Source organism: Schistocerca cancellata, chromosome 4 (assembly GCF_023864275.1).
Source record: "Schistocerca cancellata isolate TAMUIC-IGC-003103 chromosome 4, iqSchCanc2.1, whole genome shotgun sequence".
Lineage (NCBI taxonomy): Eukaryota > Metazoa > Arthropoda > Insecta > Orthoptera > Acrididae > Schistocerca > Schistocerca cancellata.
Window position 1 is genome coordinate 804,753,841 of NC_064629.1, and position 18,757 is coordinate 804,772,597.

Sequence of the window (18,757 nt, forward strand, 5' to 3'; positions counted from 1 at the left end):
TGATGCCGGGTGTTGGCCCTGTGTGCCTCGGTCGTATGCAGTCCTGATTGTGGCGCTCACCTGCACGGCGCCAAACACGCATACGACCATCATTGGCACCAAGGCAGAAGCGACTCTCATCGCTGAAGACGACACGTCTCCATTCGTCCCTCCATTCACGCCTGTCGCGACACCACTGGAGGCGGGCTGCACGATGTTGGGGCGTGAGCGGAAGACGGCCTAACGGTGTGCGGGACCATAGCCCAGCTTCATGGAGATGGTTGCGAATGGTCCTCGCCGATACCCCAGGAGCAACAGTGTCCCTAATTTGCTGGGAAGTGGCGGTGCGGTCCCCTACGGCACTGCGTAGGATCCTACGGTCTTGGCGTGCATCCGTGCGTCGCTGCGGTCCGGCCCCAGGTCGACGGGCACGTGCACCTTCCGCCGACCACTGGCGACAACATCGATGTACTGTGGAGACCTCACGCCCCACGTGTTGAGCAATTCGGCGGTACGTCCACCCGGCCTCCCGCATGCCCACTATACGCCCTCACTCAAAGTCTGTCAACTGCGCATACGGTTCACGTCCACGCTGTCGCGGCATGCTACCAGTGTTGAAGACTGCGATGGAGCTCCGTATGCCACGGCAAACTGGCTGACACTGACGGCGGCAGTGCACAAATGCTGCGCAGCTAGCGCCATTCGACGGCCAACACCGCGGTTCCTGGTGTGTCCGCTGTGCCGTGCGTGTGATCATTGCTTGTACAGCCCTCTCGCAGTGTCCGGAGCAAGTATGGTGGGTCTGACACACCGGTGTCAATGTGTTCTTTTTTCCATTTCCAGGAGTGTAGTTACACAGTTCTGATCTGCCAGGAAGCTTCATATCAGTGCACACTCTGCTCCAGAGTGAAAATTTCATTCTATAAGTATTCCCCAGAGTGTCACTAAGCCACATCTCCACAACATCCTTTCTTCCAGGAGAAAGCTGTGAGCACTGGTTGTGAATCGTGCTTTGGTAACTCATCCGGTAGAGCACTTGCCGGTAAAAGACGAAGGTCTTGAGTTAGTCCCAGCCTGGCACACAGTTTTAATCTGCCAGGAATTTTCATATAGGTACCTTCCTGATTGAAAAAGTAATAGGGAACGGTTGTGGTGTAGACTCTCAAAGCCTGAGGGGCTGTTGTCATGTCTACAGCTACATGATGATAAGATGATACTAGATACAGCTTAAGGGAATGGCTAAAATTTGCAGCTACTACATTTCCGTGGTTATTACAACATACTAATATAGCTTGCCTCTGTGGGTATTCCTATTGGTCTTGTTTACTGAAGTATTTTTGACAAAAAAGCAGTAAAATACTAAAATATCTAGATCTTGTAAACACTCAGCCTGAACTTGAAGGTGAAAATGGAAAAATAACACTGCTTGGTTTTAAAACACTTACTATTTGCTTTTGAAAGGTAAAAACTTGTCTGGTTTGAATGATACTATTTGTAATGATGGAAAAACTGTTGATCAGTTAGTTTAATTACTACATGGAATCGAACAAGGGGAGGCTATTTCAAACTCCTCTGATGTTTATTGTTCTGCTGTTTGTGACAGTTTGAATGCTAGGTCAGCATGAGTACATATTCTAAAGTTGGTATTGGTAGTTTTAATGTTACTAGTTAAGCCTTGTCATCTGAGGTGAATATATTGTATATTAAAGGATTGGTGTGAGAAGTCTAATGCTGCTCATTTGCTCATGTGAATAAATGATGGCAGTTAAAGCCATTCAGCTACACAACAGCTGCATCTGTATACATTGTTGGAACTGAAGCTTAATTAGAAATAAGTGGGTTTTTTCTAAGTCTACCAAAATGAGAACTTAAGTAAACTACAAATATCAGCAAGTGATAACATACTCGGATAAAACAGTGGGTTCAGTTTTCTGTGAAGGTGCAACATATCTAGATTAAATCATGATCAAAAGAAATAGTGTTATAGTTCTGGATCCATCACCCAAAAACCTCCAAAGTGGCATTTCAGTCTCTCAGGGTTTCTACCTAATACTTCCTCATCTAGTTTCAATGGAGTGAATAGTGGAGGATGTGGCTGCACTACCAATGTGTAGCTGTTGTAATAATTCCAGTTGCTGCTGATGCCACCACTCTTGTATTTGTATTAATGCTACTAGAATGGCTTCCATGTGTAAACTAATTCTGTACACATTCAGAATTGTTTACCTTCATCACTCGTTTTATATTTGTAATATAAGCGCAATTTATTGCAGGTATAGGGTCATAACAGTAATAGACCATGTAACAGTTGAAAGTCAAATTTCAGTCTACAGCCAAGTTGCCATACACAGTCAGGAGAACAAGTCCAAGTACTTCATTTATAAACTGTGTCCAAAAGCAATAGTTCATCAGCAAGAGAATAATTTAGATTCCAGTAATTCACAAATTCACATACGTAGGGAAAAACATTGAAGACAAAGTCAGCCTGGTATAGTTACAAGTGAAGTACAGAGTGAGACTATCATCGCTTTAAGGCAGTCTGAAGGCCATATTAGCTAGCCCATATGATTCTTCTGTTGTTGCATTTGGAGGGTTGCTCAATTGCTGCACACTGTATGTGTTGTCTATACTTTGTGGGCCTCCAAAATTGGTATCATCTTCCTACTGGGATGCAGTACATCGAACTAATAAATTATTTATTATTATTATTATTATTATTATTATTATTATTATTACCAAGTTTTAAATAGAGGAAGCTTCAATGCATATTATAGAAATAATAATGCCATGTAATTCATCATCCCCCCCCTCCTCCCCCAAACTTTACTTATGGTGTATGCTAGCCGTGATATTTGTATATCATCATGTCAATGATTTTTAATAGGGACAGAAGCTCATCTCAGATGAAGTAAATGATGCAGTGAGAAATATAGATTTAGGAGACAATGAACCATCTGAGAGTGATACGGATTCTATGAGTACTCCTACAAACAGTCCATCACACCGGCCACTGTCTGGTATGTATATAAAACATTTATTTTTGCATATATTACCAAAAGTAAGTAATAATATAAATAATTAAATGCACTGGTATTTTTTGTGAGTAAATAATGAATATTTTAAGAATGGGTTATTAAATCCCATTTCGTATCATCGGAAGCTAGGCTATAAATCAGTCCCGCAAGTTTAGACATGGAAATGAATCTTTGAGAAACCAATAGTAACTGTACTTCATAATACAGCCCTATATTGAAGAAAGTTCATGAATGGCCACGAGGAATGTCTATAATAATAAACACAACTTCTGTTACTAGTCATGTACCATCTCACAGGTTCTTTTGTGACTGCAGCTACAGAAATACATAATGATATTTTGACTTTAATTATACATCTTCAGTTTATTCATAGTGTACATTATTTGTTTGTAACATGAGGCTGACACCCTTGAATATTGTATAGTCAACAGAAATGTTTGAATAGCACAACACCAAGTTTTCTGAAGTTCCTGGACACTATTTTCTGTTAATGACATATTTGTTAACTGCAGTAGCTGACAAGAATCTCTTGACAGTTGGTTTGCACAGTATACTTAAGTGTCTGGCAGTCTGTGTGAGCTTATTTCTTGTGTGTATAAAAGTAATGTTTGTGTTTGGTGCTTCCCTAACATTTCCATATCACAAGACCATTGCTGACTGTTGACATAGGTGCACGTATGAAAAAGTGGTACTAGTCTTGTGACCCATCACAGGTGACCTCTGGTGGCTAGCCCACACAGCTGCTGTTGGCAGACTATTTGAAGTGTAACGTACAGGCGGCCTGATGCCATGGTGTGTATCCAGATGTTTCGTACAGGGTTATAGTACTCCTGCACTCTTGGGGAAAGGGCAGTCCTCTGATGTTGGTGTTAGGGCAACTGGTGATACATCCATGGCCTCTGCAGCAGATGCCACAGGTTATGACAGTGGCAGGGGAAGAAGATTCTGGCCTGGAAGAGGTGAGTAAGGGCAGAAATGGCATGTCCACAGACAAGTGTGGTGACTGCCTCCACATGAAGTACCATAAAGGTGGACCAGTGATCATGGGGTTGGCAGTAACTCAATGTCTTGGCCATCAACATAGTGGAATTGTGCCAATGGTGAAATTGTTGCCCCCTGGGGTGGGGGCACTGACAAGGGAACCTCCCCATTGCACCCCCTTCAGATTTAGTTATAAGTTGGCACAGTGGATAGGCCTTCAATACTGAACACAGATCAATCGAGAAAACAGGAAGAAGTTGTGTGGAACTATCAAAAAAAAATAAGCAAAATATTCAAACTGAGTAGTCCATGCGCAAGATAGGCAACATCAAGGAGAGTGTGAACTCAGGAGAGCCGTGGTCCCGTGGTTAGCGTGAGCAGCTGCGGAACGAGAGGTCCTTGGTTCAAGTCTTCCCTCAAGTGAAAAGTTTACTTTATTTTCACGAAGTTATGATCTATCCGTTCGTTCATTGATGTCTCTGTTCACTGTAATAAGTTTAGTGTCTGTGTTTTGCGACCGCACCGCAAAACCGTGCGATTAGTAGACAAAAGGACGTGCCTCTCCAATGGGAACCGAAAACATTTGATTGCAAGGTCATAGGTCAACCGATTCCTCCACAGGAAAACACTTCTGATATATTTTATACGACACTGGTGACGGCATGTGCGTCACATGACAGGAATATGTTGTCGACCCACCTAACTTGTACACTTGGCGAATGGGTAAAAAGATTCTTCTACCTTGCCCGATTTAGGTTTTCTTGTGGATGTGATAATCACTCCCAGAAAAGTGACAAAAACATAAGATTTTGTGACATAAACTGCAGCAAATGAATGCAACAGTTTCACAGTCGCACAGTTTTCCCTGTGCTCTTAACGTTTTCAAATTTTTCCGTGTGTAGACCGTCAAATAAAAAATTAAACTTTTCGCTAGAGAGAGTACTTGAACCAAGGACCTTTCATTCCGCAGCTGCTCACGCTAACCACGGGACCATGGCTCTCCTGAGTTCACACTATCCTTGATGTTGCCTATCTTGTGCATGGACTACTCAGTTTGAATATTTTGCTTTTTTTTTTTTCATAGTTTCACGCAACTTCTTCCTGTTTTCTCGATTGATCTGTGTTCAGTTTTTCAAGGCCTATCCACTGTGCCAACTTATAACTAAATCTGAGGGGAGTGCGATGGGGAGGTTCCCTTGTGAATAAGACAGTGACAAAGGACCTGATGGCACCAGCCCAGCTGGTGGCGGAAGTGCAAGTGGCATCATGGGAAGGGCCAGCAGCATACATCAGGGCACCAGATCCTGAAGGAGAGACAGGAGATGGCAACATCCACAAGGAGGATGGGTCCTTCCCTGCAGCAGAGATGTCCCATGAGGCCAGGAAAGGTACTGAGGGAGGAGACAAAGGCAGCAGTGTTGGACCCATGGCCTTTGCCATTGTGTGAGGATGCAGCTGATTGTGGTGGTGAACCACCAACCCCTCACTGGTGCACACAATACAGACGTGGTGGCCAAGGCAGCCATAGACTGTAACCGGAATCTGCTTCAGTTGGTAGCCAAACCCCAAACCCAGATCGCAGAGCCAGAAGCATGAAGAGGGCCGTGTCATTGGACATTAGTGGTGTAGCATGAACAAGTGCAGGAGGGTGCATGGCTGATGACCATGGAGCATCCGAGCCAGACTCCTATCCCCCACTGGCATAAACCTGTAGGAACTCAAGTAGCATGTCAAGACATCATCTGTGGAAGAGTCCATGATGTACTTCTTCATTTGAACCTTGAATATGCAGACAGGATGTGCTGCCTCACCATTAGATTGGGGGTGGGAAGGAGGAGCAGTTACATGGTGAATGCCTTGATGTGCACAGAAGTCACAGAAGATCTGAGGCACAAACTGCGTATCATTATCTGTCACAAGCATATAAGGCAATCCTTCAATTGGAAAAAGTTTTGAGAGGACCTGAACCATAGCCATGGCTGACATTGAAGGACAGTGGATAACTATGGAAATTTTGAGAAAGGATAGACAACCAACAACCAATAAGAATTGAGGAATGATCGTGCAAAATCAACATTGACGCGTTCCAATGAACACTGCTGTACAGGCCAAGGAGAGAGCATTGCCTGTGGCACTGTCTGTTGCATAGCACACTGAGAGTAGGCCACAACCCTGAGACACAATGTCACTGTCAGTGTTCTACATCTTCATCTACATGGTTACTCTGCAATTCACACTTAAGTGCCAGGCAGAGGGTTCACCGAACCATTTTCATACTACTTCTCTACCATTCCACTCTCGAATGTCGCATGGGAAAAAGGAACACCTAAATCTTTCTGTTCCAGCTAAAACATGTCTCAGTCGGCCAAAGACTTGGTACAAAGAGAACCCCCAATGTCTAGACGTAGGAGCTGAAGCACATCCCACTGAAGGGTGGCAAATAGTTACATAATGGATCAGAATCCCTGCTCAGAGGCACACAAAACTGGATTGGCAGCAACAGCAGCTGTTATATGGGAGCCTATAATAGGAAGTCCTTTCACTTAATGTTGCACTTCAACATCTGAGTAAAAACAAAGGAGCTCATCCTGATCAAAAGTAGGATCCGGCTCAGTTGGGACCAGGTACAGCGCATCACCATTGGCGTGCTGTGTGGTACCACTAAAAATGTATTTCATATTTGTAGTGATACAAGGCCCAACACTGGAGGTGATATATTGCTTTGTCAGGGAACACAGCAGTAGGATTAAACAACGAACCCAAGGGCTTGTGGTTTGTAATGACATGGAACTTAGACCCATACAAGAATACATGAAACTTCTTGAGGGTGTGTACAATAACCAAGTGCTTCCTTTTCAACTTGGAAGTTGTGCTGCTGAGCAGAGTTAAGTATTTTTTATGCATAAGCTATCAGATGTTCAGAACCACCCTCACACCAATGTGCAAGAACAGCCCCAAAGCCATACTGAGAGGCATCTGTAGCCAAGATTAGATGGTGGCCAGGATGGAAGATAACCAAACAAGGAGCAGAATGCAATTTAGATTTCAAAAGTATGGACATGTACTTGTAGGCCAGCATCCACCAAAAAAGAATGTCCTTGGGGAGCAATTCATGGATAGGATGGGCCAACATGGTGACTCCCAGAATGAATTTTTGATAGTAGGCAATTTTCTGTAAAAATGCTTGGAGTTCTTTTGACATCATAAGAGCAAGGCAGGGCTGTGGCAGTAGTTAAATGATGACATAAAGGCTTTACAACATCCCCAGAATACCTAAAAACCATGAATACACAATGGATGGTGGAAAAAATTGTGATTTGGCCAAGTTGCACTTTAACCCCTTAGTAAATAGGTGCATAATGCTCTTCCATGGATGCACCCATTACACTAATGTCATCAAGATAGTTGATGCACCCTGAAATTGACACCATCAGTTGTTCCAAAAAAATGCTGCAAAATCACACTGAATGGGAGATGCTGATATTGGTAAAACCCAAAGGGTCTGTTAATGAGACTTTTCAAATCCCCCATCCACAGGGACCTGTAAATAGGCTTCAGATAAATCAATTTTAGAGCAAAATGTTCGCTGGTGAGTTTGGCCAATAACTCATCCTGACAGGACAAAGGGCAGGTGTCAATGATAGACTGAGCATTAATGGAAACTTTAAAGCTACCACAGAGGTGAAGCTGATCATTTTCTTTTTTAACAATCATGAGGGTGGTAGACAACTCACTTGATGTAATAGGTTTCAGGGTAAGGTGGGCCATAATGTTAGTGGCACAACCTAGCCCATCTGAATAAAGAGACAACAACTTGGAACACAGAGAATCTAATTACTCGTAAGGCACCTGGTCAGAAATGAGGTGCACCACATCCACAATTGAAAAACCAAAAGCATTGAAAGTATTCAAACCTAACAAATTTTCAGTGGCAGCATCATCCACTACCAGAAAAGTCAAGGAATCAACCACAGATTTATACACAGTGGGAGCTGTAAACTGCCCCAAAATTGGGAAATGCTGCATGTTGTAACTCACCAAATGTCAAGTAACCAGAAACAATGCCAGAAATCCCAAGTCCACAAAAGTTTGTGAGTTCAGCAGCGTCAGTGCTGCACCCATGCCCACTTGTAGTTAGAGTACTTTTTCCATCACTCACACTTCAATAAACAGTTTCTTATTATTTGTAAGCACTGGAGACACACAGTCAACAACCATGTCCATATCTGCCGGAGAGGACTGGGAATGACACCCAGACACTACTTGCCCTTTTTTACTACAGATGTTGCAAATTGACCAGACATGTTTCACGAAACAGTATGGGCAAGATGGGAGCTCTGCCACTGCTGTGATTATTGTTTGCCATGTCACTAATCCGTGCAGTGCAGAGGTCGTGTTTGTATGGCTGCCACGTGGTCCTCCACTCAATAACTGACACTCGATGATCAGAAACAGGAGCCACTGTGGCAGTGTCACACCAAGCCTCAATTTGATCACTAGCAACACAAGACATTTCGAAAGACTGAGCACGATTTAACCCTTCTGCTGAGGATGGGTTCTTATGCTGCAGTGCACATTGATATACCTCCTTGTCAGAAGGCAACCGAATGCTGGCATCATGGACCATAAAATCTGCTTAGGAATCATGATGAGCAACATTAACAAACTGACATTTGCAACTAAGGTCATGGAGTTCAGCTGTCAAAGCCTGGTTGGACTGGTGGGGCTGTTTCTGACAAGAGAACTTGACACAGACTGCAATGATAGTTGTTTACTTACAGTAATAACTGGACAACTTACACATTCCATGGGATGAAAGTGATGCCAGTTCCTGGAGTGAGGCTAAGTGGCATAACAGCTAGTAGATTCAAGGGGAAAACTAAAAAAGGAAGAAAGGAACAAAGCCCTACACATGTTTATATCTGTGATACCAAAAGTAAGGAAGTGTTGCCAAAGCTGCCTCTCATAAGCCTCCCAGTCTTTGACCATATCATCATAAGGGAGAAAAGATGGCAGGTATGCTGATGGTGTAGAAGCCTGCATAGTCAATGTAGCCAAAAAATTCATGATAGCAACCACAAGAGCCTGCTGCTGCTCAAGACAGATTTGATCACTGCTTCCATTGACATGGCAACTGACAAACAGTCAAATAGATTGAGCACATGGAAGTGAGCACCACACTTGCTGCCAGTTGTGTCATAATGCTAGCTACAACCAGTAGTGTGGCCACTAAGAACAAAAGTGTATTTATCCACATTCAAATACACGACAAAGATGAATGGTACAATAAGCAGTAGAACACAATTTGAGAGAGAGTGCCGGCTACACTGTCTTTATATAGAGGAGGGCATGCCATCCACATTAGACTTGTGATCCACCACAGGCAGCCTCTGATGGCCGACCTGTGCAACTGCCATTGGCGGACTGTTTGAAATGTAGCGCGCTGGTGACTTGGAGCCGTAGCACGTATCCAGGTGTTGAGCACAGGGTTATAGCAGTTCTACTTTTAGGCATATGTTATCTCTGATCTAATGCTTGAATTTTTATTATCCCTACAACCATATTCTTTTTCAGCACCGTGCTGTCCTGTGAGTCATCCCGACAGAAAACATGCCTATGGTGGTCACAAATTCTTACTGCACTTATGTGCACTTGGATGCATAACCTAACTCCACACATGGCACATTCAGTGAGATACTCAAATCCTGTTGGCCAGATAATATCACAGACATAAAGCTTGAACCATGGTCCATATTCTTTTTACAATATCCTATTGTAGTTACCTACAACATGGTTTATGTACACCTATCAGCAGCTAAAATGCTTCACTCTTTCAGGCTGTGGACACATTATTTTCCCATTCTTGCAAAATTTAACCAAACTTTTCAGCTTAATTAATTTAATAATTTTAGACATGATTTTTGTAGTAACTATTCAGCAATCACAATTAAAAAGGTAATTTATTTAATAATACAGTCCCAAACAGACAATTTATTAATAAAAATTTGAGAGTTGTTTGGTCCAAATTGTAGTGTTAGTCTGAAGAAATACTAGAAGAGGAAGAATTATGTTAACAAACAATCATAAATAACCAACATGGCTAAAACAAAAATGTGCTTCAAGGTGAGAATTTATTTCAGTTCTTTGATTTTTGCAAATGTTGCTAAAATTATTTGCAGTTTGTGGTTTTAAGAACTTCTAGAATAAACTTTTGTGATCAACATGCCCCATAATACTTTCTGTCTGATGTCAGGTATCTTCTTACTTCTTATGGGCAGAGGAAGATTGATGATCAACTTATAAATGTGTGTTATGGGTCACATACGAAATTATCAGATATGATGGAATTTACTTTTTTCATTGAAATACTTTCTACAGTTGTTAAATTTAAGAATTAGAGTCTTTCTTGATAACATGAAATTAGCAAACAATCAATTTCTCATCAGACTCATTAGTATCTCTCTCCTTCTGCCTTCACCACCATCCTTTAGATAAGGATTTCTTTTTCTTTATAGGCAAGGAGCATTTAGGTTATCATTCCAACTCTGTTTTGACAGCCAGCGGATCAAGTTTTGGACTGCACAGTCCAGATAACCTGTTACCTATAGGGTTTCATACAAGTGACCACAGTGTTCAGGTAAGTTAAAGATTTTAAGGATTTTTAATGGTTGTACTAAGCATATGTCAGAGTTTAAATGTAAATATAAATACTGAAGTAATTATTGATCAGATATTGTGCAGCTTGAGCACATCAGTAAGAAATGAAAATCTCTCACATGTACCTTTCTTCCAGGAGATCTGGTCAAGAAAGTTATGCTAGAGAGCTTCTGAGAAGTCTGTAATGTAGGAGAGGGGTACTCACCAAAGTGAAGCTGTAAAATCGGGTTGTAGGTTGTGCCTGGCTAGCTTAGTTGCCATGTGCCTAGTGCTCAGAGAGAGGCATTGAACCTACAAGCTACATATGTCCTCCTGGAATAGCATGAGTTTTGTAGATCTGATTTGTTTGTTAATATCTTATGGATACTACAGTTGCCCATAAATTTATCTTGTTGAGCTGGTCATGCTATTCAGTCCCAGTTAATAATCACTGTTCTCAGTTCCTCTTCTCCAAAGATTTTATGAATTAGCTGTAAAACAAGCTTATTTCTCTCCTCAAACAATGTAAAGTGCCCTAAACAGATTTCCATAATTTTTACCATATACTGTCAAATTAACGATCAATACGATGTAATTTACAATGAGCACCAGTCTCCTCCTTATCTTACACAATAGTGTAAGTTCAATGCATTACATTTTAAATAACATTCATTGCTAATTCAGGCTCTTTGGTTATTCCTTGCAGTCCACCATAAAACCTTCCATCAGCAACTGCAAGGAATAACATGTCCACCAAAGCAAATGACTACTTTCTTTCATCACTCATGCACACAGGAGGTGCAACTCCTGTGTATGTTCTTGGCTCTGCATAAACAGAAGCGTAGCAACAGTGTTTTGCTCCACTCTAGCTAGTTCAATAGACTTAAAATAATAGTTTTTTCTCTCTCTAGTCATGTGAATATCTTCCATTTCTCAAAGAGTCTAAGAGTGTACCCTGGCAATCCCTAATGAAATGTCATATTAAACTACGCAGTCTATAAGAGCATTGCCTGTAAAAGGTAAGGTTCCAGTTTCAAGTCCCAGTACATCACACAGTTTTAGCCATTTGGAATTTTGTAATTTGTAGGTACAAGATTTCAGTTTTAAATGTATAAGAGCATTTAAGCCATCATTACTTCCATGTATCACCTCTAATTTTGCAAATATACAGGCAAAAATCTGATTTATGTTCTGCCAGCTCATGTATTTGGGAGGCAGGGACTACTTATATCTGCTTCCAGCACCCCCATGAGGTGTATTAAGTTATGTTACATGTACAGAACCATGAGAGGTGCTGATTAACTTGCTAAATGATCTGAAGCACTTTGTTGTACTGTTCTGAGGGGTCTGTCTAACAGAATATTTTGAAAACATTAAAAGCATAATTTATCAGATACAAAGAACAATTATGCTGATTGCTGTTTGAAGAAAATTAGTTTTGAAATTATTTGTATTGTCATCATTTATGTGCAATGTGATAAATGAATTCATCATTACTACAGATCTTACTGGCATGACTACACCCAGTCACTGGATATAGGTTTGTTAATATCAAATATTTACCATTTTAGTTTAGACAAGTCTAGCTCAATATTTGCTAATAATAACATTATTGAGTGAGAGTACATGTTCCTTGAGTTGTAGAAGACTGTTTTAATTTTCCAGTAAGTTTCAAAACAGTGCACTCTATGCCACCAAGAGAAATATTCATTTTGTATGCAAAATATTACTATACAGTGCTACTGTGAATTAGTATTATTTCCTAACAGAAGTTGGCTCTGGGTAGAAACAAGTCAATATCAGCCAACTTCTTCTGATCCCTCTGCTCCAACTAACCCCAATTAAGAAGCATAAAGTCACACTGTGAGTTTAATAATGATGTACTTGCAGACATGGTATTATGAAATCCCTTGTATCTTTACAACATTTCTCTTTCCTTCTGTAAGAAATTGCTTATAGTTATTTTATTTCATTATTACAGTACTTCAGTACTAATATTTCTGAATGTCTCAAACATTTTGTAGACTGATTTTCATGTGTCTTTTTCTGCAGGATTTACTTAAACGCTTGCAAGAAGACAATACACTCCCATACAATTTTGCAGAAGGTACATTATACCTGGATCCTGATATTATTGACCTAACAATGATACCACCACCAATTACACCAGATGAGGTAAACATTAATTCTATACTAAAATTATTTGTATATTAACATAAAGACTACCCCCCCCCCCTCTCTCTCTCTCTCTCTCTCTCTCTCTCTCTCTCTCTCTCTCTCTCTCTCTGTCTCTGTGTGTGTGTGTGTGTGTGTGTGTGTGTGTGTGTGTGTGTGTGTGTGTTTTGTATTGCAGCTCCTGCAACACTGTGTAATGCCCGAGAGTGCAAAGCAAATGGTATATTACACAAATGAACTAATTTTTATATTTAACCCACAGCTTACACATGAGGGAGCTAATACACTATTGCCGCATCTGAGCCTTCCACCAACTCCATTTGCTGATCATTCACCACTTGAAGCAGAATTACAAATAAGAGAACAAAGAATAAACAATAGAAACAAGTGTTCAAATCTACGGACCCACAATGATTCTTTTCTTGGTAAGTTTAATAGTTGTCTACTGAAAGAAATCAGCCTGTACTTTTTTAATCATATGAACTTCATATATTCTTAAGTTTTGCAAAGTTGTTATGCTGTTGTCAAGGGAGTAATATAAGTGTGTTCCCTTAAAAAACACAATGCATACCTTGAAAATGTTTTTGAAGTTTCTCAGCAAAATTCAATCACAATTGTTCCAGGTGATTACTCAAATAAAGAAGGAAGCATAGAAGTGCTTTCGAACTCCAGTATGTCAGATACCATACATTCTGGACAGAATGAAGAGTTGCTTCCAGACCTAGATTTAAATTTGGATTTGGAAGCTTTTCTGGCCTCAGTGACAGTTCCACCCCCAAGTCACCAGGCTACTGGATCTACTGAACTCACTCCTGAAGAAATAATGTCTTTCATCATACCACCACCTCCTGTAAATGGCAATGACATACCCACTACTTTGATGAAGGTAAGTAACAAACAGCTGTTAAGAGTTCAATCTGTAGATACAGATGCACAATTCTCTGTCATTAAATATTTTTTTATGTGAACCTCTTACAATGATAGAAACCTCCATTTAAAAAAATAAACATTTTCCCACATAGTGCCATCTCCTTATGCTTGTACATGAATATTAATGGCAATAAATGCAATCCCAAGATATTTGAACATGTAGTCTGTTTAATAAAGTTGCATATATATTCCATTTAGAACAAGTGGCATGCTTATTTGTAATATAGAACATCTGCAATATATTTGTAGTTGCCATGTGTTGTGGATTGGCAAGACAGCCAACCCACTATGACAGGAAGCCAAAAGGCACGCATTTTAGCTCAGGCAGGATGGCGTGAGGTCTGGAACAGTTAAAGGAATTGAGACTAGTAAAAAAAAGTACGTAGCTGCTGGAATACTTAATTTTAATCCATAATTGGTGAACATCGCTCTTGACGGTACATGTTTTACAGCATCAATAGTAACTGGTAATGGCGCCTTGCTAGGTCGTAGCAAATGACGTAGCTGAAGGCTATGCTATCTATCGTCTCGGCAAATGAGAGCGTATTTTGTCAGTGAACCATCGCTAGCAAAGTCGGCTGTACAACTGGGGCGAGTGCTAGGAAGTCTCTCTAGACCTGCCGTGTGGCGGCACTCGGTCTGCAATCACTGATAGTGGCGACACGCGGGTCCGACGTATACTAACGGACCGCGGCCGATTTAAAGGCTACCACCTAGCAAGTGTGGTGTCTGGCGGTGACACCACACCATGTTGGTGCAGTTTGTGGCTGATAAGGCAGATATTGTAACCTCTCTTTAGGTTCGACAAACCTTTATTGAATACAAATTTAGCATTCTGTAACAACAGATTAAATTCTCCATTAGTCAACAAAATCAAGCAATAATAGTCCCCAATTTATATAAATGTAGATCCAGGCATGACTACTTAGGTGTGCATGTGTATATTATAATGTTACACCCAGTTCCAAGTAAATATTAGGGTAGTGGAAACCACACATTCGTTAAATAAAAGTTCTATATTGAAATATTACACCAGGTTAAAGAAAGCAGATAACAGACCCATCATTCTAGTCATGCTGTAAATCGGAAAGCATTGCAATCACTCTTCAACCAGAAGTCCAATCCAGTCCAAGTAAACAGTAGTGGCAGTGTTAGTTCACTTTGTTTAGGTCAAGTTGGAGTACAGCAGTCAGCAAAAGAAAAACTGAGAGCAAGCTAGCAACTGGGCATCCTCATATTGGCCCCAAACAGAATTTCGAGTGACTGGTCTGTGATATGATCGGCGTCCCTGCCACACACCCCCTTGCCAGACATGGGTGTTACTATACACATCGATACATCCATGTCTTCCATTTGCATGTTCGTCAGGGGTTTCTAAAACAGATGCACTATTCCATTATGCATTCTGCACAAGACAGAGAATACTTTGGTTGGTTGGTTGGTTGGTTGATTTGGGGAATGAGATCATTGGATTGGGGAAGGATACAGAAGGACGTCAGCCGTGCATTTCCTGCTTTTGAATCTCCCCATCAAGCTAATATACACACACAAAGTTGTTTCTCTTAGTTGTTCACATTAAATTGTTGTTTTCCCTGTATTCCACCCATAATGGAGCTATTTCACCCACAGTAGCTAAATATACATCAACATACATGCACAGCATGAAGATCAAGGTTAAATCTTGTATGTAAATTTAGAATAATACATGGCAGATAATATTGGCAACTGATAGTATTAGCTGATGAGTTCGTGCAGCATGTGATACACTACATATTGCTACTGCTTGTCTGCTCCCTCCCTCCTGCTCTCCCGCATTCTTATAAGTTAACAGCTGTAATTATTATTATTATTAGTAGTAGTAGTAGTATTAGTACTAGTACTAGTAGTTTCAGGAACAGTAACAGTCAAAAAATTAATACAAAAGGTTTAATTATTCTATAATCTCTTTAGTATAAATAGTTTTGTTATTTTCAGCATGAACTTAAGCAGAGAGGAGGGGAGGGGTGTGGGGGTGGAAGGGAGATTGGGAGAGTGTGAAAGTGAGTTGTGTGCATGCACTAGAGAGAGTGCACACATTTATCTTAAGCAGGTTTGCTGGTGCATTAATCCTGGTATCATTCTTTCAGCTTTGTTTTACAATTTGTTAATGCTTGGAAGTCTTTGATTCAGTAAACACAGTACTATAAAGAAACTTATAATTCACAAATATGAACTGAATATTTTAGCTCTAATACTTGTTTGAATGTTCAAAAAATATGCAGCTTTATGTTCTGTAAGGCCATGCAGCTTTTAGTGCATGTCAAAATAGTATATTGGCTTTTGAATTTTCAGGATGATAAACCAATTTTGAAATATCAGAATGAAATTCCCAATGAGGGACAACCATCAGATGAAAAGAGTCGTGAAAAAGATTTTCTAACAATGACACAGCATACTGATTCCTCAAATTTCATTGATGCATCCAAAAAGGGTATGAGAACAATTGAATATGCCACTATAAATTGCAAGAGTTTCTCTTGTTGTGGAAAAAAGAAAGCAAGTCCACAAAAGAATGCAAACACAGAAGATACTATTCGACCACCACCAAGAAATGGCCATGATATGTCCAAACCACCTGCAAGACCGCCAAAATCTGCTGATCATTTGAAGCAGCCAAGCATCCCACCAGAACTAAACTCATTAACAAATCGGGATCTACAAAGAGAAGAGAGTCCTCCACCACTGCTGCCTCCTCGAAATGACAGTCCCAACCACAGGCCTCCCCAGAATGCATGGTTACCTCACAAAAAGCTTTCACCCACACCTGTACTCTGCCAGGTTTGTATAATTTTGGAATTTATGTTGGAAGAATAGAATGTTTTACTGCCCTATTGTTACAAACTGCTTTCCTGTGTGTGTTAAAATATTAATATTTTTAGCTTTCTCTTAAATAATGTTTGTTTCTCTCTTTCTATTTCTCTCCCTCTCGTCCCAATTGCTAGCAGAACCATTCTTTGGGTATACTACAAAATTTAAATTTCAGAGAAAAAGTAACTAAAAGTGAACTGGTTATAATTTTTGTGTGCAATTTCTATTCTAGACATTTTTTATGCATAGCTACTAATTGCTGTAAATCACATCAACTGAATACTGAATGCCATATTCAGTCCCATTTATGATAATGATGTTGTACAATGACTGAGCATTAAGTATGAGCATAAAATTGTTTGGAATCTTTGACAATCATTTTCTGCAGGTACTTAGTGAAACAAAGAACTAATTAACAAGAAATCTCCTCCTCCACACAGTCTTTATCAAACTGCATCACACAGCAGGAGGTAATAGATGTTTCTCAAAGCCTTTGTGTGTTCTGCATAGAAGGTTTAAACTGCACTACTTGGTGCCCTAACAAAAAATACCTGAAAGGACTGTCACAGGGGTGCTATCTTGAAGGCCTTTCCAATAAAGATATCTTGTAGTAGCCTACTGCTTATTTTCTACTACCTCTCATGATATTAAATTAATATTAAAATTAATTTGAAAATGATGTGCAACAGTAATATTTCTCTCTCAGTAATAATTATGAAAATCATTTTTATATCAAATTTTTAACTTCTGTTGCTTGCAACATAACAATTTTCTGGTTGTCTGTTTAACTCTTGTATACCGTATTTACTCGAATCTAAGCCGCACTCGAATCTAAGCCGCACCTGAAAAATGAGATTCGAAATAAAGGAAAAAAAAAATCCCAAATCTAAGCCGCACCTGAAATTTGAGACTCGATATTCAAGGGCAGAGAAAAGTTTTAGGCCGCACCTCCAAATCGAAACAAAGTTGGTCCATTTTAATATGAGACACAATTTAGGTCGAATGAATGACAATACAACTACAGTAGTTTGGTTCGAGTCGTAAGCTTTGCAGTTAAGCTGTACCAGGTAGCCATTGCTATACGTCAGGCGCTCCGTCCGTATTTACACGGATACTCTTCCTTTTTCACGTGCTTCGTCTGGTTTGAATCCATTGCTTATTTTGCTTTGATCTGATAAGTGCCGTTTTCTGTGTTATAGGTGTTTACGTCAGTCACTCTAAGCTGAAAATGCATTACTATATTGTGTCATGCATTGTTTGTCGCATTCTGATAGTGCGTGTTTACGGCCTGTCGCTGCTCGCGGCATGGCTTGCTTTTGTGCGCGCTACCGCCGTCTACAATTAAAAAAAGAGAGGAATCGTCACATTAGCGAAACAATGGCAAGAGACTGCTATTTGTAGTTACTTACACTGCTGCTTTCTTTGATAATGATCAACAAGAACCAAATAATAGACTGTGTATGATAGAACATGTTCTGAACGAGAGTTAGGCGAAAATTTTTCTCCGTTTGAAAATCTTTGCGGCCGCTTCTTTATTACATCAAATTCTGCACAGAAATTAGAGTCATCTTAGATTTAAAAATCTAGTCACTTGCCATGCTTCATTTCAGACTGTATCATTATTAGGCATAAGAATAATACGAATATAAACATGACACGATACGTATATTCTTCCGCGTTTGCTGTTGTCTCACTCTAGTTTCGTAGTTTATTAGGCAGACAGGATTTAAATGAGATAGAAACAAACACGAAAGAATACATGGCAAAATGTTTATATTCGTATTATTCTTATGGTGAAGAGAATACTGCACGTGATTCACATTTCATCAGATTCCTATTAGCAACCATCTCTTCTCACAGGTAGGAAAAAATTCAGAACGTAGAGTTGGCCATATTGACAAAAATCCCAGTCTTGCCAGTCGGACTTTCGTAGTACATTGAAATTCTACTACATTCGAAGATGAACAATACGGAATTTCTATTTACTTCGTTGGATAATGTATGAAAATGCAGTGGTCGAAACTCGGGCGGAGAAAAAAGCTCGTCTTCCAATTTTTTTTTAAATTTTATTTACTGACGCAGAGGTTTTGGCGCCAGTATTTATCTTTGTGCCTACAAAGAATGCCAGTGTAGCGCTACATATATATGCGACGGCAGAAGTTAATTGTGGCGGC

The 18,757-nt window shown here is 40.2% G+C and overlaps 1 protein-coding gene across 1 annotated transcript in view; it reads left to right on the plus strand.

Annotated features, from left to right (window-relative positions):
- Positions 1-18,757, plus strand: part of LOC126184733 (uncharacterized) — a 311,881-nt gene that overhangs the window by 288,964 nt on the left and 4,160 nt on the right. The window contains exons 18-23 of the mRNA XM_049927270.1: positions 2,864-2,996; positions 10,511-10,632; positions 12,684-12,806; positions 13,069-13,231; positions 13,430-13,692; positions 16,068-16,553. Coding sequence (XP_049783227.1) covers positions 2,864-2,996; positions 10,511-10,632; positions 12,684-12,806; positions 13,069-13,231; positions 13,430-13,692; positions 16,068-16,553 — 1,290 coding nt within the window. The remainder of the gene's footprint in view (positions 1-2,863; positions 2,997-10,510; positions 10,633-12,683; positions 12,807-13,068; positions 13,232-13,429; positions 13,693-16,067; positions 16,554-18,757) is intronic.